We start from the raw sequence: 20,722 nt of genomic DNA on the forward strand, positions 1-20,722 counted from the left end.
GATTTAGTGTTTATAAAAGATTAGATGGATGCACGCCAAAGGCAAAAGTACCAGCGCGATTGTTAAGGCCGATGATGTCAATATTATCGGCATACGCCAGCAATTGTACGCTCTTATAAAATATTGTGCCTGAGCGATTAAGTTCTGCGGCTCGTATGATGCTCTCCAACATCAGGTTAAAGAAGTCTCACGACAGCAAGTCACCCTGTCTGAAACTTTCAGACATCGCGTCCTACAGATAACTCCTCTTCGTACTGTCGAATGCAGTTTTGAAATCAACGAAATGATGGTGTGTGTCGATTCTCTTTTCATGAGTTTTTTCCAAGATTTGGCGTATTGTGAATATTTGGTCGATGGTAGACTTTCCAGGTCTAAGGCCACACTGATAAGGTCCAATCAGTTGGTTGACGGTGGGCTTCAGCCTTTCACACAATACGCTCGCTAGAACCATATAGGCGATATTTAGAATACTAATCTCGCGGTAATTGGCACAGATTGCAGGCTCGCCCTTCTTATGGATTGAGCAGAGCACACTTAAATTCCAATCGGTAGGCATGCTTTTATCCGACCATATTTTGCATAGAAGCGGATGCATGCACCTTACCAGCTCCTCGCCGCCATGTTTGAATAGCTCAGCCGGCAGTCCGTCGGCGTTGTTGTTCTTTAGCCGTGTTATCGCTATTCTCACCTCGTAATGTAAGCGAAACGACAATTCCGTCGTCGACGATTGGTATATCGGGATCTTCATATTCTCTGTGCCATGCACAGCTATCACTGTTTAACAGGTTCGAGAAGTGTTCCCTCCATAATTTAAGTATGCTCTGGATGTCAGTCACCAGATCGCCGTCTTTTTTCATACAGGAAAACGCCCCTGGCTTAAAACCTTCTGTAAGCTGCCGAACTTTCTGGTAGAATTTTCGGGCGTTTTTCCTGCTGGCCAGCATCTCAAGCTCCTCGCACTCACGTATTTCGGCCTCTCATTTCTTCTTTCGGATAATACGCCTCTCTTCCTTTTTTAGCTCTCCGTAGCGATCCCACATGGCTCGCGTTGCGCTCGATCGCCAGCGTGGCTCTATAGGTGGCATCCTTTCTTTCTGCGGCAGCATGACATTCCTCGTTGTACCAACTATTTTTTCGGGCTCGCCGGAGTCCGATTTCTTCTTCGGCGGCTGAGAGCTGGTAACCCTCTGTTATTGGCCACACTTTCTGAATTTTTTTCACCATGCTCTTGGTGTTCTTCACACATTTTCGAGCAGTTCGGCATATGAACACACCCGTTTGATGCTTATTACTCGAAAATTTTCGAGTTGAGATCCAGCATAACGGTTTTTTTTATATATTTGAACCATGCTTGTTTTGAATATTAAGACTTTCTCTTCAGCACTTATTTTAAGTTTTACAAATTATTCATACTCGTACAGAGTACTAACACCCTTGGAAATCTAGAGAAATGCTGCCATTTAAAATTAAAAATTATTATTTAGCTCCTCAAAAGCTCAAAAATTTCAAGCAAACATTTGAGTAGTTGAGCAATGAACAAATTCGAGCGAGTATGAAGCTACTTGTATTGCTCGTTTTCCGGATATCTAGAAAACTTATACAATAAATAAAAAAATTACAACCATTTGTGGAGCAACGCCACAAAAAGGAGGAGAAACTCGGCCAAACACATAACAGAAGTGTACGCGCCAATCATTTATTTATTTTCTTAATTATGTGACTACCCGAATTGAATAAATACATTTAAATAAAAAAACAATTAAATAAAAAACTTGTATTAATAAATTTAGAAAGTCGAATTAATTCAAATATACTTTCGAAATTGATATTACATTATAAGTGAATAGTTTACGGCTAATCTTAATCAATTCGTTTGCCATCTTAGTTCCCAAAAACATTTATTTATAACTCTTACGCGTGCGAGCTATTTCTTATATGAAGCATACTATTTTTTTTTTAATATCCTCTTTGACTTGCCGCTCCATTGCTTGTTAGCCAGCTGCGTTCTTTTTAAATTCGTTCACACACTCACCACTCCATTTCATCATAAACAAATTTATAAAAGAACGTGCAGCTCGAATTTCCTTATTTCACATTTTTCCAACGCTTCCACTAAAGTGAGTCCAGAAGTATGAATAATTTGTCTTGAACTTCATTAACCCCGCTTAACGTTTCATCTACAATGCCTTATGTTAGTAAACTTCGTTATTTCGCTGTAATTATTCACATTTCTCTATGTTTTGCGCGGCGGTCTCAGAAAAAGAATATAATTAATTTTTAGAATATCACACGTGTGGACAGCGAGCCAACGAGCCAAAGTGTTGGCCTGCATGCACATAAATTCGGGCGCGTGTACCGCACACGTTTTTCGCTGAGCTGATATTATTTGAAGGTCCATCTGACTTTTAGTCATTTGAATTATCACAATGTTTTTTTTTGTAGTTGTTTGGTTAATGACCTATTCATGAAGTAGCAAATCGAGCGCGAACACAACAGATGGCACAAAAATAAAAGCAAACAAAGGTGAGATTTATGATCGACGAAGAGAAATGCTTTAAGTGTTACCCGTTAACCAAAAATGTTTAATATACTGGGACGTTCGAGTGGCACCAGTGTGTCTCTTGAAATAAGACTGCGGCTATAAATAAAGTGAGCGAGCGGGAGGTTTACGCGCTATGCAGAGTAGTTATGGCAAGGTTAATTAATCTTGCCGACGAAATTGGTAATCAATTAAAACAAGTTGCGAGCAGCTAACGTGGTTTGGCCCTAAGCGTTTGGCCGTCGATTCGTCTGTTTGTCTGTCAGCCATTCAATGAGAGTGGTGTGGAAATGTTAATTTGCTCGCTCTAAAGAAAAAATACAATTGGATTAAGTAAACGTTTAATATTTTAAGCGTCAGATGCGAATATCAAGTCAAAATAGAACTAAAATAATGCCCACAACTCTGTTCACTGGCGATTGTTCGAGGATTTCTATTGTATATTTTTTGTCTATTCTTCGTTTTTTGCAACAGTTCACATTTTAGCATACTTAGGCCAAAGAAGATGAGTATTTCTCATCAAAAAGCGATAGCTGCTTTCGTATAAATACTTTCCGAATAATTCAAGAACATCATTCTCGCAGATTAACTCATTCGCATCGGTCTTAAAGCAGCTAGTGTGTTATTGGCAGCAAAATGAAATTATTTGTCGCATTTTTTGCCGTTTTTGCGGTCGTAGCCGGTGTCGAAGTGCCTACCAACGAGTACTTGCCTCCTGCAGAAGTGGCTGGATTTGAACAAGTTGCTGTGGAACCTCAGGCAGCTGCCGTCCTTGCTGATGACGGTTACCGTTACAAGACTGTGCGTCGTCTGAAATACCGCCACCGCCGTGATGTCAGTGAACTTCCCACCAACGAATATTTGCCACCTGTGGCCAGCGCTCCAGTAGCTGTTGCTGAGCAACAATTTGTTGTTGAACCACAAGAATCCGCCGTCCTTGCTAACGATGGTTACCGTTACAAAGCTGTGCGTCGTCTGAAATATCGCCATCGTCGCGATGTCAGCGAACTCCCCTCCAACGAATATCTGCCACCTGTAGCTGTTGCTGAGCAACAAGTTGTTGTTGAGCCACAAGAAACCGCCGCCCTTGCTGATGATGGTTACCGTTACAAGACTGTGCGCCGTCTGAAATACCGCCACCGTCGCGATGTCAGCGAATTACCCTCCAACGAGTACCTGCCCCCAGCTCTCAACGTTCCCGTAGCTGTAGCTGAACAAGTTGTTGTTGAACCCCAAGAATCCGCCGTCCTTGGTGATGATGGCTATCGTTACAAGGCTGTGCGCCGCTTGAAGTACCGTCATCGTCGTGATGTCAGTGAACTCCCCTCCAACGAATATCTGCCACCTGTAGCTGTTGCTGAGCAACAAGTTGTTGTTGAGCCACAAGAATCCGCCGCCCTTGCTGATGATGGTTACCGTTACAAGACTGTGCGTCGTCTAAAATACCGCCACCGTCGCGATGTCAGCGAATTACCTTCCAACGAGTACCTGCCCCCAGCTCTCAACGTTCCCGTAGCTGTAGCTGAACAAGTTGTTGTTGAACCCCAAGAATCCGCCGTCCTTGGTGATGATGGCTATCGTTACAAGGCTGTGCGCCGCTTGAAGTACCGTCATCGTCGTGATGTCAGTGAACTCCCCTCCAACGAATATCTGCCACCTGTAGCTGTTGCTGAGCAACAAGTTGTTGTTGAGCCACAAGAATCCGCTGCCCTTGCTGATGATGGTTACCGTTACAAGACTGTGCGCCGTCTGAAATATCGCCATCGCCGCGATGTCAACGAACTTCCATCTAACGAATATTTGCCCCCTGTGGCCAGCGCTCCAGTAGCAGTTGCTGAGCAACAAGTTGTTGTTGTGCCACAAGAATCCGCCGTCCTTGGTGATGATGGCTACCGTTACAAGGCTGTGCGTCGTCTGAAATACCGTCACCGTCGCGATGTCAGCGAACTGCCCTCCAACGAGTACCTGCCACCAGCTGTCAGCGCTCCCGTGCCGGTTGCAGAACAACAAGTTTTTGTTGAACCACAGGAAGCTGCAGTTCTTGCTGAAGATGGATACCGTTACAAAACTGTACGACGCCTGAAATATCGCCACCGTCGCGTTTAAGCGCAACATTTACACAAATACGTATTAAGTACAATTTAAGAGCACATTTCATTGACTACCTCAGCGATTTTTACCCACGAATAATAAATGCACTTTTTGTTAACATACTCGCATATCAATTTGCTGTGGTTTTTTGAATCCATTACTATGTGCACCTTACCTTATTCGCCGATACTATACCAGCTCAAAATATTTACTTAGTTTTGCATTTATTTATTACCTTGAAAAATTTCCCCAATGCTTTGTAATCCAAGCCATCCGAGCAGTTAAATACTACACATTTTTTCGCTACAGCCTTTGCTAAATCTTTGCACGTCTCCGTTTTGCCTGTACCTGCTGGTCCTTCGGGAGCGCCACCCAAGCATAATTTTAACGCGCCCATCAGCGTTCTGAAAGAAAATCGTTAGTCAGCTATTTCGATTTATTGAAGAGAGCAGCGAATGTAAGGAAATTTAAAGTAGGCAAAGTAACAACAACTGATGGTGGACAGCTCTGCAAAAAAGGCAAAAGCCTAGTGAATACGTAAAATGGAGGAAAAAAGTTCATAAAGCCATAAATAGCTTTTCATATCTGAGTGTCCATTCAGGGTTCCTTTTTTCTAGGTGGACATCATTTTTGTGGCATGGGATTTTTTCTACATGTACATATGTATGTAAGCGTTCGACTGTTTGCTTTTACTGCCAAACAATGATTTATACAGTTTAATATAAAAGCGTTATCTATAAAACCATTAAAAAAGGTTTCGGGTCTCACCACTATTTATGGGCGGAGAGCAAATTTAAGGGACCAAATGATTTTTACTTTCAGCGTTTTTTTAATATTTATTTTTTATTTGAATACATTGTTGCTGCATTGGTTGTGAAGACAAGGCACTGAGTCGTATTGCAAAATTTATTTGAGTTTTGGTACTGGGCAATATTATTATGGTAATTCTCTTTTTACAAACTCAAAATTATTTTGTTTTTAATTTTTTTATTTTTTCTAGAACAATGACTTAAGCACAAATAAACATACCCCATAAAGTCTGCGTTCACCTTATATATATTTTTAAGTTGATTAAAAATACGATATAAACTTAAAGTTCTAAACATTTTTCATTAATTTATTTTCCTACTAAATTCGTACGTGTCTGCAGCAAACTGAGTAAAGTAGTAAAGTGAATGAATCTGATGGTGAACGAGGACAAAACGAAGTACCCCCTGACATCAAATATACAATCGACGCAGTCGCGTATCGATAGCCACGTCGCTGTTGACAGTTATGATTTCGAGGTTGGAAAGGACTTCGTTTATTTAGGAACCAGCATTAACACTGATAATAATGTCAGCCTTGAAATCCAACGGAGAATATCTCTTGCCAACAAGTGTTACTTTGGACTAAGTAGGCAACTGAGCAGTAATGCTGAAAACAGTGAACGACGAACGCAGTCCCTTACCGCAGCCCCGAACGAGCACAAAAAACATCCCGTGGGAACAACCGCGATCTTTTAATTACATATTTACACAATACATCGGTTTGTGTGTGTATGTGTTTGGTTGTATCTACACAATGTTGCCATTGATATTTTTGCTTACGCACTTTTTCACACATCCGCGTTATCAGTTACAATTTTTCATTGTTTAATAAACCAAAGCCGAAAACCAACAAATGCAAATAGTTCATTTATCTATAATTAACATTATTCAACAGTGTTTTTAAGTTATTTGAATAAAAATTATAATTTTTCTAAGTTTATTTTGTAAATGATTTCGAAATGTGCTGATTGGCAACACTGTGTGGTGAGAGAGCAATCAGCTGGCAGGGTTCTACGGGATTTTTCAAAAATCGTGAAATAAAATCTACGATACTACGATACGGAAGGAAGGAATTTTTTATTTACATGGGGTTCTCATTAGTTTGATCGTAACAGCTGACAGTGGACTCTCGACGAACAAAACTAACACTCGAACGAATGGTGCAGAAGCGTGAACGATGCAACATCCGATGAGGCGTCATTTGGAGTGTTTGAGGGAAAGATGCTGCGGAAGATTTGTGTACGCTTGCACGTTGGCGATGGCGAGTATCGCAGGCGATGGAACCATGAACGGTGTGATCTTTACGATGACATATAACTACATAGCGCAGCGAATAAAGATCCAGCGGCGTCGTTGCCGGCTCTGAAAGGATTCGATGCGATACCAGCTGGTGGTAGCAGAGAAGGAAGAAGACCTCCTTTGCGTTAGAAAGATCAGGTGGAGAAAGACTTGGTGTCTCCAACAGGCGTCAGTTAGCACGAGTAAGAAACGAATTCCGCACTTTGTTAGACTCGGCCAATATCGTTTAAGCGGAATGAAGAAGAAGAAGTAATTGCAGCAATATGTAAATATAGTAACCAAAAGTTTTGCGTTCTATTTTTAACATATGGAGAAAAACTTTTTAAGTAATATACAGAAATTAAAATTATTTAATATTTTGTTGGATAGCCACGATGTTTTAGGACTTCACTAAATCTTTTTAACATTGAGTTTACTAATTTCTCTGCCCATTATATTTGCCCGCAAAACACTTCGCAAAGCGACTTTACTTGGTATTATATGCCGCCGAAATCTTTATACTTAGATCCCATGGATGCTCAACAGGATAGAGTTTCGGCGACTGTGGGTATTTTAAGCTGTTTTGAAGCATCGTGTAAGAGTTCAAGCTTTACGATCTCGTCTGCGTGTTTTGGGTCGTTATCTTGTTACCAAGATTTTTGATACTTTATTTCAAATCCCTTTTTAAAATGTTGAAATAACGCCATTTATCCAATGTCGATCCAATAAAATCTAACTGACCCACACCACTTGTCGTCATGCATCCCTACACCATAACTCCACGGGCGCCGTGTTTGACTGTACCAACAAGACTTTGTTTCTCAAGAGCAGTGACTAATTCGCGCCAAACAATTTGACGACCTTTTATCTCAAGAACACAAAATTGGAGGCTTATTTATATGATTATTAGCGAATTCAATGCGATCTCGCCTGTTCAAAAGGGAAACAAACAGCTTTCTTGGAGCGATACTAGCATGCTGTACAGCTTAACGTAAAAATTTTCTACCATTTCCCGCACACATTTTTTACAATTTTTTTTATTGTTTGGTTTACGTTTCCAATAATTTTTAATGATGCTTTTTAGGTTTAATTTTGATTATGTTGCACACTTCTCGGACCGATAGTAATCATAGATGCCCATACTTAGGTTTAGATGTTAAGATTTCGGTTTTTGATCCCCGGCGTTGAACAGAGAAATACTTTCTCCTGACAGCTTTGCTTACATACTTCCAATTTATCGCGAGTGGGTTGATGTTGTTCCACAAGTAGAGGGAACTGCAATTTTATACCGCCTCCGAATGGCTTTATGTGAACTTTATTCACAGCAAAAATAAATTCGGAGGTTGTCCATTGTCTGCCGAGGGGCCACCGCTTTTAGAAAAATCATATTCTATAATTTTGGTGTTTCCTGAGGTGGTTTCAAGCCGGGGCACTATTGAAACATAGTCATAACATAGTCAAACATACACAAACACATTCAGATGCAGCTACTAAGGAGTGGACCTGGATATTGAAGACCCCGAGGCACGGAAAAAAAGTATACAGTGGGTAGAAGAAAGTGGCAGTGGTATGTAGTAGCCGCTCTGCAGCCAGCAAAACCGAGTAGCAACTGAAGGCGATTTTGACGGTTTTTCTCATGACATTATTACTCGTGAACAAATTCCTGCCAGACTGACAGTAATTGGGAAATTCTATATTGGTGTCTCAAAATAGTCAAGAATGGCTCAATGTTACACTATAACCACGAGCCAGCTGATTTTTTGTTGGAATTAATTGGTTTGTGTTTTGTTGGCGAACTTCCGGAACTTAATTGTCACAGCTCGTTATTATTACTATTGAGCCAGAAATAAAAAGAAAAACAAAAAAATTAAATTAAAATAAGGAAAGAACTTCATTTCTAATTTTAGTAATTAATTTGAATTATTCTCAGTATTTCTTAACAAGGAGAAATTATAGGTAATTCCATTCAAAAATGAGTTGAAATCCCATTTTTCTCAAAAAATATTTATTTATTCATCAATTTATATTTTATCTATTCCACGGTTTATGGTAGGTGTTGATTTTTCAAATTAAATATTCATTTTTATCGGCTCCCGGCTTGAATTATTCGATGCCACTGTGTTTTGACTTACCTGTAGCAACGATCAGTCAGAGGTGTCACAACCAAACGCGGGTTATTGCCCAAGTATTCCATTCCATATTTAACATCAGTAACAACCATGCTAACACAGACCCACATCTCGCCCTCTGCAAAGATACATTTGTGTTGAGAAAGTAACTTGAACATTTGGTTTTTTTTTACTCAGTACTTACTCTCAGTTTCTTGCCAATAGTAGCGCAATTGCGAGATCCAGTCGAATTCTGTGATACTTTCAACATTGACGTCAATTAAATACTTGACAACATCGCGTGCTGTATGTTGCAACAAAGATATGTATGTAAACTGCTAAGCATAAATTTCTGCTGATAACCTACCATGCACGTCCAGCACAATTAAAGCTTCAATGGTGAGTCGTGTACCCGTCGATAAATCAGTACGCACCAGCTGTACCAAATCGCTGATTTGAGCATTACATTTCTGCAAATACTGAGAAACGGCGTCCGCGCTAAAAGCTTCCTCCACCTAAAAGAGGCGATAAGGGAGAGAGGGACACATACGATTATTAAATTGAACACATCAGAAGTTAAAATCGAATTCAAAAGGATAATATATTAAAAAACTCAAATCAGAAAGAATCAATTAAACAACACATTCAATAGAAAATGAAAAAATTGCAAACATTGCAATGATAATGGGGGAAAAAGAATTGTTGAGAATACCACAAACAAAGCAAAGCAAATATGCCAAGCGTGAAATCCAGCGTACACTAAAAATGCACACCGCAATGCCACCCATCGAGGGAATTCAAAAGGCATGACATATACATATGTATATGCATACACATATACATTCGTGTGTATGTAAATGTAATATATCGTTGACTTACTATACAAACGTGCTAAGTTCACTATTTATGAAAATTGAGATTTCAATGAAGTAGAATAGCACAATCGAGAATACTTAATTTACAAAAAAAAACTCGCGTAATGTCCCAACTGTTGATATGCAAAAACATTCAATGTTATGCTAAGTCCAAAAAACAAGCAATAAAAAATAAAAACACATGCTAAGTCCACGCCCGATATCTCATGCGGCTATCAGCCCAGGTATTTTGAAGTCGTGTGTTGAAGACTACTTATAGCGTTCCTCCTTGCTTAAAACGTAAATTAAAAAGATAAAAAAGGGGCCTTAACTTGACGTTAACAAGTAATTCGAAAATGGGTATTTACCCAACAATCTTCCATGGAGAAATACATGCCATCGAGATATGTGTGAGGGAACGTCTCCGTAGGAAAACTAGAGGAGCTCACATTTGCATGCCTCCTGATAGTCAGCCCTTCAAAAGCCCTTCTATCACCTGAAATTATCTCAGAAATTGTAGATGACTGTCAGAACCTTCTTAATATGTCAAGGAACTTCTTCAACACAGTTTTATTAGTTTGGGTTCCTAGTCATGACAGATAGGAGAGAAAATGGATGATCGTCTAGCTAAAAAGGTGCAAACATGCCTTTAATTGAGCCTAAGCCATTCTGTGGACTTACAAAAGGCCACATTAACGAATTTCTCAGAGTGGGAGAAGAAATTCGTTGAGCACTGGTGAAATTCTATCGGTCAACCACAAGCGGTCTCACGCTCGGCAGAGGAATTTCTGAGAACCTGCTTTCGCTCAGAAGAGTAGACTTAAAACGCTTAACTGGTTACTTAACGGCAACAAATTTAGTACTTTTTATACCGAAAATACGAAAATTTATGGAAGTTTGAAAAAATTCATAAGAAAGTTTGAAAAGAAAAAATTTTATTCGAAAACTCATGTTGCCAAAAATACCAGTTCTGCACACAAATATTACAAATTGTTTTCCTCAATCTCTCCTTTCTTCTTTTCAAGCACAAATAAATACCATATATGACAATACTTTTTGTCCGCGTTCCATGTTCACTTAGCTTAGAACAACGTGAAATAAAATCGTCAATAAATACACACGTGTGTAGAGAAATGAGTTTCAATCGCTTGTTACGATTTGTTTCCCGTCTGTGGCTTTCTTGACACACGAATGAAGAGCACACGAATGAAGAGCACACGAATAATCACCAACACCAACAATAATCGCAATCGCCGATAGTGCGACCTGATGATAGAAAAAGTAAAGCTAAAAAGGACTGCGTGAGTTATTGAACTATTTTGTTTTTAATTTATATTTTACATATCTACTTATAAAGATTTTAACTATAAGAGGCTAGAAAAATGTCAGGAAGAAGAACTAAAACTCCGAGGCTAAACATTGGTAAATTGTTTATTTTACTAAGAGTTTGTCATAGATTCTGCTGATAATAATAACACCAAACGTAAACATTATGCGATTTAATTAGATAACGGCATTATATGACCTGATTCCGATGATTCGTCCGAGTCACCCTCCACATCAATGGAGTCTCATTACTTTCATACTGGCAGCTTCAGTCCTTTATAACTTGAGAACGGTGCAATCAATTTTCAAAAGGCAAAATCCTATTTAAAGTATTCAATTCAGTATTATCTTATAAAAAATGGGATATTATATTTAAATAATTTGAAAGTTTTCCAGTAAATTAAACAGTAACTTTTACAACTCTAACATAAAGTGGGACAGTAATGAACTAATATTTTGTGCAGTATCCCTTTCCACTAATTACTGCTTGTAGACGTCGTTGCATGGGTCTACTACAGTTTTGGTGACATCTCTTAGAATATTTTCCCATATCTCGACAATGGCTGATTTTAGGTAATTTTTACCACTAATCTGCCGTTTGCGCAATTCTTTTTCAATGTGGGCCCACAAGTGCTCAATTGAATTGAGATCTCGGCTCTGAGGAGGATGGGGCAATATTTTTTTTACTTTGTAATGGAACCATTCCCTTACAATCACCCCAGTATGTTTTGGGTTGTTGTCGTACATGAAGATGAGCATTGCTGGTAACTGTAATTTTTCGAGGGAATATGCTCTATTTCTAGATAATTTATTCAGTCACTTAATTTGCCGTCATTGCTAGCGAAATCATAACATGTCCGCCACCATTTTTCACAGTACTAACCATATTTGACGGATTGAGCGCTGTACCTTCCCTTCTTCAGACAAAACTGCCGGCGTTCCACTCAAATAAGTTGACTCTCGAATTGTCGGTGAAAATAGCGTTACTCCAAAATTAATTCGTATTTTTAATGTATTCTTTAGCACAGTTCAACTTTTAAGTCACATTAATCCTTGAAAGTAGGAGATTTTTTCTAAGAATGTACGCGCATTATTCATAACTGTGCAGGAAATGCGAATTGATGCATTTTTCAGAAATTTGGCAATATTAACTGCAGAAATTTTCGGGTTCTCGATCCTCTTGGTCACTTTTGAGTTAATTGTGGAGACTCTTCCAGTACCACTTTTTCTAAGAAAGTAATTGTTTTCTTTATATTATATGTAAAATATACATACTTATATATTGGTCGCCGTAGCCGAATGGGTTGGTACATGACTACCATTCGGAATTTGGAAAAAGTAGGTTCAAATCTCCGTGAAACACTAAAAAAAAGAAGAAAAAGTTTGTTCGCTCTCGGCAGGCAATGGCAAACCTCCGAGTGTATTTCTGCCATGGAAAATCTCCTCATAAAAAGTATCGGCGGAGTCGGCTTAAAATTCTAGGCTCCTCCATTTGTGGAACAACATCAAGACACACACCACAAATAGGAGGAGAAGCTCGGCTAAACACCTAAAAAAGGGTGTACGCTCCAATTGTGTATATATATATGGATATATTAAATACTATCGCACACTTTTCCCTTTCAAATGATATTTGACCATAAGTTCTTTTAAATTGTTCCATGTTTTCTTTTTAATTTTCAGTCTTAAAAAAACAACATTCTTGCCTAAGTAAGCGGCATGTTCAATAAGCTCACGGCAAACCTTGGAGGTTCCATTCAGAGCAAGCGAAAGCTTTTAACGATTCTTCTCAACGGATACGAAATATGGGCAGATTTGCTAAGGGTGCAATCCGGGCGAAAAACTTTACAATCTGTACAACATACCTGCGCTCTCAGAGTGGCTTCTTCATAAAGAACAGTATCAGAAGCAGCGGTTTTAGTTATCAGCGGAATCATCCTTAAAGATACTCTAGCACAAGAGCGCAAACGGAGATGGGAGGCAAAAATCTCAGGAATTCCAAGACCATGCTTCTCCGCCATTAGAACTCAAACGCTCACATTTATCAGGCAAGATGGAACTCTGAGCAGTACGGTAGATGGACAGCGAGACTAATACCCGACTTAAAAAAGTGGATAGAAAGAAAGTACGGTGAGATTAACTATTACCTCACACAGTTTTTGTCCGGACATGGGTCCTTTCGCAAGTACTTGTGGCGAATGGAACAGGTGAACCTACCAAATTGCATTTATGAAGATCCTGAGATGCGGAGCACACCTTCTTTAAATGTGAGAGGTGAAACACAGAGAGAACATGTCTGCAACGAGCTATTGGTGTATGTAAGCCTGAAGAAATTGTATTGAGCGTAGGTTTTTAAAACAGGACGCAGGTTAAGTAAGTAAGTGTCCTTCTGAGGACGCTGTCTTGGACCGCTACCTCGAAGGAATGCGGAAGCAGTCCTGGGGATTTTAGTGGAATCACCACACACGTAGTAACGACGGTTGTAACCCAACCTCACTGCCAAAACATAAAAAAAATCTTAAGCACTCGCAATGTCAATGGCAAAATGTGATAAATAAAACTAACTTTTGTAGCTCAGTTAACGGAATACACTTAGTTTATTCAAATAGTCTAAATTATTAGGGTGCCCGACTGTTTTTACATTGACGGTTTTCTCAAAACTATGTTTTTTGAACTGGTGATCACTGTAACTTAAAAACCGCTTGGTAAATTTCAATAAAATCTATACTGCTTTTGAAAAACATAAAATACTCGGATTTTTTTTTTTCAAAATACCGATTTTTTATAAACAATTAATTGTCGGTTTTTTTCTCGAAAATCTGAAAAATATTCCCTGAGGCCGCCATATTGTTAATTAAAAAAAAAATTTCGATTAGGCGCAAGATTATCTATTAATAAAACTAATTTCTCTTGCCCGATTGATTTTAGATGAGTCTCCAAGGACTTATGATGATCACCGGGCTCCACACAAAGAGCGATAACTTTTCCAATTACTAATTTTTTTTTTTCAAATTTTGCTGAAGGCGAAAGATTATGTATTATTCATGCTATGCTTTTATTTTTGTAAAATAAAGCAATTGACTAACAAAAAAAAAAAATTATTGAAAATCATAATTTATTTGGCCTCTGACTGCCCCTAACCCCTTAAAAATCTGTGAATAATTGAATTTTGTGTGTAAATTTGAATTTTTTCAATATTGGTGTCCCAATTTATTTTTGGTTCGAGTTCCTAAACGAGTTCGAGATGTTAGTTTTAATTTTTCTGGGTGGGCTCAAAGTATTTTATCTGTCCCAATCTGTCCCATTGTTCTATGACGATTCGAAGGAGTAATTACTGATTTAAATTAAAAGCTGCAAAAACAATTACATACAATATTTTTAAGGTTATCTATGAGTGAAGGCAAAAATGAGTGAAAGGAAAAAATCAAAATTTTCAATTTCAAAATAAATATATCTCCTTCCATTACCTCCTTGTCGGTTAAGGAATTGTATTTTTCATAAACAAGAAATAGAAAAAAACTACTTGCTTCAAATGTCCATGCCATGCAGGAGACGCTTTGCACAACTTGCCCCGGCCACGAGGTTACCCAAATTATACGATCCACTAAAAAGTAGTCCTCCCAGGCTAATTTCATCTGCTCCAGCACGCTGGCCAACATTACCATTTCGACTTCTTTAAGCCAGATCTCAACAAGGCCCTAGAGAAAAATGGAGGAGGGGCTTTCAATTGCGAACATATATGGACAGAATTATTACAAGTAAGCATATGTGAACTTACATATGTATGTGTATCTAGAAGTATTCTACTTACATTCGCCAAAGCTGGATTAATTTTGCGCACCAATTTCACTTGCTCATCTTCGTCCGATATCATTTCAGTGATTTCCATGGCATCATCAAAAGTGAGCCGTGCAATCTGCGAATTAAAAACCATGTATTTGCATATGTCACTTAATTATGGCGCCATATATCACTTACACCCTCGAAACACTTGCGTAAATGCGGTTGCACACGCAGGGGATCCTTCGTTTCAGATAATATCTCCAATAGTTCGTCATTGGAGAGGAAGAAGAAACGTGCGAAGTATAAACGCTTCTGTTCAAGATATGTATTCAAGCCTTTTTGTACCGTTTCAAGATCTTGCACCGCTTTCAAGAATGTCTCCAGCATATCCGGGTATTCGGTAGCTACTAGCACATTCAGATTTTGCAAAGTATGTTTCATTATTTTACGCCATGTTTTGTCAACCTACGCGTAAATGAAGAAACTTGTTGTACAGAAATGCACTTGAAGCTTGTAATGAATTAATTTATAACAAAAGAAAAAAAAATATTTTAAGAGAAATTTTTGTTCAACATTTTACTAACTCTCTTACCGACTTGAAATTGCGTCCTTCTATAGGCATCTGTCTCATTATATCTTCCGAGTTGAAAATTGGCTCCAAATACATCCATGTCACCTGCACCTGAGCCCAGGCATCAATAATATTTTGTATCAGTAAAAGTTTAGCCTCCCAATCATCCGCTTTGGAACCCAATGCCACAATGAATGGTGAGCGTTTCATCGCCTGCGTGCGCATTATATGATCATCCAATTGGGTTTGGATATCATCGAGTGCCGAAAGTATATGCGTGTCGGAGTCCCGATATGGCAACACCTCAAAAGCGATATCTTTCCAGTCGCCATACATGACGTCGAGCGCCGAATTCAATTCGTGTTCTTTGCCAGCAGCATTTGAGATCTCCTCCAGTTGTTGTAAAATGCTCATTATATTTGCATCAATCATATCTTTGAGTGTGGGATATAATTGCGGATTACATTCGGCACCCAAATGTTCAGAGATAAGACGCCAATGGCGTTCATTAAGACCCTGGCGACAAATAGCGTCAAGCACTGGTAAATATGCACGAAACTTTTCGACCTTCATACGTATCTGTTCTGCAGCGCGACGAGCCGCTGGGTTGTTGGCCAGTTGGCGCGCAAGTTTGTAGACTATCTATAGAAAGGGTTTCAGGTAGGTAGAAGTTTAAATGAAAATAATATAAAATCACTTTCAGCCTGGCACTTGAAGAAAAGAGAGAGTTGTGATCATATGCATACACTTGTGTTCACGTAATTAAGCCTATTAACTATATTTTTATAAAAAATTAACGACAAAGAAGCGCATGAAATATATTCCGAAACTTAACTTCATTATGTGAGCACAAGTGTGTATATATATATTTTTTCAGATATGCGCATGCAGACGGACATCCGTGCTACCCCCATTTCAACTTACCCGATGCATATTTTCGACCTCATCGCGTATAGCATCCGCGTCTAAACATTGGAATTCACCATACATCCTGTGAAAAAATTATATTTTCTTTATTTTTGAGTGATATAGAGATTTTAACACATCAGATGGGGAAAGTGGCTATGCAACGTGTGTTTAAATCTGTATCTGTATATAAGGAGTGAGAATACATGGCTTCGTAACCTCAAATATAACATTTTGCTCGCATCTTTCAAAAGAAAGTAAGGCTATCTTTACACTACCCTCTTCAAATAGGTTTGTTGTGACAGGCATTTGAAATAGGTGCAAACGAGTATTTTCATACCCTTCCCATATTTTAGGAAAAAATTACATGCTTAGTGGATCGATATGACCTACTCTTATAAGTGTAATGTTATATTACTTAGTATTTAAATACCACGATATTTTACTACCACAGATCTCCGCTAGCCGTTTAACCTCTTTATGTCATTTATTTATACCAACATGAATGCGGGATTTGTTTTTCTTAAAATATGGAAAGCAATTTGGCAAAAAAAAGAAGCTTGTTCACCTCATCAAACACCTAATGCATAACCTGAAAATATATTTCTTTCTGCTGTTAAATACACTTACCACACTTCATAATCTTTTTCAAATTCGTAAGCTGTCTTCCACAATTTCTCCATCGGTTCCATTTTTTCGATGATTTCCGCAAGCACAGGAAATGGTGAAATATCGATTTGTAATAACTGCTCTTCAACATTTATAGCTCGTGCTTCGCGACTCATGTTCTGTGTGAAAACATAAAAAAAAATAAATAAAATAAAATTCTATTATAATGAAATATTTCACGCTTGTAGTATTTAGTGTATTATATATACTACTAGCAACCCGCCCAGCTTCGCACGGGTATAAAATATATACCCTATGTCACTCACTGAAAAAATGATTAAAATCGATCCAGTAGTTTTGGCTTATTCATTATTGCCCGTGGCCCGCACGCGTTAAATTTGGAGTAAAACAATTCTCCTTTCTTTACAGCATGAAGATTTCCTGCTATCTTTGGGATATCTAAATTCATACCCTACATTTTTGCATATTAACTTTTTGTATTTTTACATATGTATTTATTTTATTTTTACAACAATTACTATATTACAGAATGTCTTTATATACAAACATGTTTTCTCTAGAGGTTACTCTTGAAAGAGCGACATACAGTTGGCCATGTGAAAAACAGTCAACACTCAAATCTAAGCCTGCAATGTTGAAGGTTTGACCCTGAGATTTATTAATGGTCATTGCAAAAGATGTCTTTACCGGAAATTGTAAGCGTTTAAATTGGAATGGTAGATCCGATGGTATCAGAGGGATTCGGGGAATCAATACATCTTCTCCGGTACCACATCCTGTGAGTATTGTGCACTCTATTATGACAGTTTTCAGTGATTTTACCATCAAACGCGTGCCATTGCAAAGTTTAGGTGGACTTAGGTTTCTTAATAAAATAACAGGACAACCTATTTTCAGCTCCATTTTGTGAGGAGGGAGTCCAGACGGTTTCAAAGAATTTAGAAATTCTGTAGGAAATGGAACAGCTTCTTCCAAATCGAGAACAGTATCGACCGAGTAGTATATTTTCGTCGGCGCATCAATCTTTGAAATAATCAAGTTATTTACTTTATCTACTTGTTCGTTAGTTGGTGACAGAATAGCTCTTTCTTTAAACCAAGATATTGTCTTATAACTTATGTTATCAATGTCAGGATAGACATTGTTGACTAACTCTTGGATGTTGTCTAACAAAACACAAAGGTTTTCTAGGTTAATCCTCCCTCACTTTGTGTTAATTCTCCATTGCCAACTTTTAGCAGCATCTCTGGAAATAGCCTGTTCTCACGTGAAGATGACGAAATCCTCATATTAGTTTTAAGCTCTAATTTATTGGCATACGACTAAAGGTGGGATCTTTTTAGCGAAGCATTTATTTCGTCAGCACGTGTTCCACGAGTCACAACTGGTAGGATTTGACGGAAATCTCCTGAGAACAGAATTGTACATCCACCCATAGGTGCATTTTTGTTGCGCAAATCGCGCATTGTCCTATCCAGTGCTTCCACAGACGTCTTGTTTGACATGGTAGCTTCGTCCCAGACTATTAAGGGGGCGTCCATAAATTACGTGAGGTGTTTTTTTTAATTTTCTATACCTCCCTCCCCCCCTGGTGAGATGTCGTGAGATTTTATTCAAAACCCTCCCCCATCAGCCAATCTCACGTGAGATTTTTCAAAATGTGGGTTTCTTATGTAAACGCGTTGGATTGTTATTGTAAAAAGAGAAAAAAAAATTTAAAATATAAGTGTAATAAAAATTTAACAATAGAAGACTTAAATCGTAACTACTGCGATTAAAAAAAGAATATCTACTCTAATTCCGTTCATGGAAAATCATGCATTGTTTCAAGAGAGACTATTAGGACCAACATATCCGTATGAGTTTCAGTAAAATCATCTGCTCCTTCAACTTCGTTCTGATCTAGCCACTTTAAGCCGTTGATGCTCGCGCACAGTAACTCATTAGCTCGTCTTGTGACAATCCGTGAGGGTCGCACTTTGCGGAACATACGCGCTTGCTTAGCTGGTGCAATGTGAGCTGCTCGCCTCATGTACTGCAGCATCTTTTCTCTAAATTATCACGTATACTTGGGCAATAGAGATCATAAGGCGTGCTGATGAAGGCATTCAGCGGTTGAATCGGTAGGCGTATTCGAAATGGAGCGAATGACTTTCCGTCATGTTCTTTAAAGTCCGAAATTGTCAAACGTCCATCAACCTGAGTAATAGGGTATGGAGGTGGCAGAAAACGGTCGTAAAGAATCATATGCAGATCACTCCGGCGTGCGCTGCAGCACTTAGGTCAAGCTCCATATGCAGCTTAGCAATCTGTTTCTTCATAGTATCTTGTGCTGGAGTGAGACGTACGTTAGATGGTGTAGTGTTCGACATAGCTTCATCCTCATCATCGCTGATCACAAGAAGCTGATTTTGAATTATGTGAAAACAGTGAAAGAAATGACCGCGCTAATATTTTGTAGTTATGATTTTAGCATATTTTATCAAGAATTTCACTGTTTCAGTTTTTTTTATGCTATTAATTGTAACAATAAACTTTATATAAAAAAAAGTCTTTTCTTAAAAAAATATATATTTAACCTACCTTTTGAAGGAATGCTAAAGTAGACCGAACTTTTCTCTCAGTGGATTCCCTGAGAAGTCGTTCAATCTCATGTTTAATGCGATGTATTAACTCTTCTTTCTTCGGGAATTTTTGCTTCGCAGTATTCCATAATTTTATCACATCGTCGTGGCAGTAGTAAGAGCATGACCTGAGTCGAGTAAAACATTTACAAGAAGGTTGGAATCTGTCCGTGTGTCAAAGAAGGTTGGAACCTGTCCGTGTGTCGCTGCCACTCTGCTCGCACGCTCTTGTTCATCGAGTCGCGCGTTCGGCTGATAGTGGCGCGAAAACAAACGACGGGCTACACTGTACCGTAAATTCAGATTAAATTGAGCTATTTGGGATAAAACAAATATGGTGGTATGACAGTAGTATTGTACATATAACGTCAAAGTATGAATGAAATTATTTTCTTTCGAACGAATTAGTGAATGATCTTAATCATACTACGATTACGCTTAAGATTAAATCTTAAGCATGTACAATCTGGATAATGGACCAAAATATATTAGTATAATTTTTTTTGTTTCAATCAGAAAAAAAATTGCGTGATATTTGCCGAGACCCCCCCTCTCTCTAACGTAATATTAGAGGAGATTTGACTCGACTCCCTCCCCCCCTTAAAAATCTCACGTAATTTATGGACGCCCCCTAATGAGCAGTCACGCATCAATTTTCGTGTATTGCTCTGTCTAGAAACACTACAGACGCTGTTATCATCATCGGTGGCGATTTTCAGCGGGTGCTTCATTGTAGAGTGTGTGGTTCGGCCTCTTTCCAAAAGAGTAGCGGCAATGCCGGATGACGCAACAGCTAACGCAATTTTTCCAGTAGATCTCGATTACTAATTACTGTTGTAATATCTTGAAAAATATTGTTTTTAATTATATGCTGTAAAGAGCCATATACATAGATCTATATGAAAACAACAATGTATTTAAGGTATTTAATTGGATAAGGATTAATGTTGTACCCATTTGTTGAAATCGCTTCGAAAATAAGCTATTAGTTGTCGTAAAAAGTAAATGACAAAAAATGTTATTTTATGGAATTGATAGCAAACTAAACGCGCTCCGAATCAATAAAAACTATTCAAAAACTGTATTTTAATTATGTGCGATTTACTAATATAGAACCTGAAAATAGCGTTTTATTTCGCTGTAAAATTGTATGTACATATAATTACATGGAATTCAGTACATACATAGATACATATGTACATA

The 20,722-nt window shown here is 38.3% G+C and overlaps 2 protein-coding genes across 2 annotated transcripts in view; one reads left to right on the top strand and one right to left on the bottom strand.

The window, feature by feature from the left end:
* LOC129240668 (dynein axonemal heavy chain 3-like) overlaps positions 1 to 20,722 on the bottom strand; it is a 319,983-nt gene that overhangs the window by 216,031 nt on the left and 83,230 nt on the right. Inside the window, exons 21-30 of the mRNA XM_054876599.1 lie at positions 16,896 to 17,053; positions 16,284 to 16,350; positions 15,381 to 16,001; positions 14,984 to 15,253; positions 14,817 to 14,921; positions 14,533 to 14,703; positions 9,193 to 9,340; positions 9,031 to 9,129; positions 8,850 to 8,964; positions 4,866 to 5,034 (exon numbers count right to left, since the gene is read on the bottom strand). Of these exons, the coding sequence (XP_054732574.1) occupies positions 4,866 to 5,034; positions 8,850 to 8,964; positions 9,031 to 9,129; positions 9,193 to 9,340; positions 14,533 to 14,703; positions 14,817 to 14,921; positions 14,984 to 15,253; positions 15,381 to 16,001; positions 16,284 to 16,350; positions 16,896 to 17,053 (1,923 nt within the window). The remainder of the gene's footprint in view (positions 1 to 4,865; positions 5,035 to 8,849; positions 8,965 to 9,030; positions 9,130 to 9,192; positions 9,341 to 14,532; positions 14,704 to 14,816; positions 14,922 to 14,983; positions 15,254 to 15,380; positions 16,002 to 16,283; positions 16,351 to 16,895; positions 17,054 to 20,722) is intronic.
* Positions 3,176 to 4,645, top strand: LOC129240667 (uncharacterized). The gene has a single exon (XM_054876598.1). It carries the CDS (start codon positions 3,176 to 3,178, stop codon positions 4,643 to 4,645), a length of 1,470 nt encoding a protein of 489 aa, XP_054732573.1.

This window comes from Anastrepha obliqua, chromosome 3, assembly GCF_027943255.1.
Source record: "Anastrepha obliqua isolate idAnaObli1 chromosome 3, idAnaObli1_1.0, whole genome shotgun sequence".
In the NCBI taxonomy this organism is placed as follows: Eukaryota; Metazoa; Arthropoda; class Insecta; order Diptera; family Tephritidae; genus Anastrepha; species Anastrepha obliqua.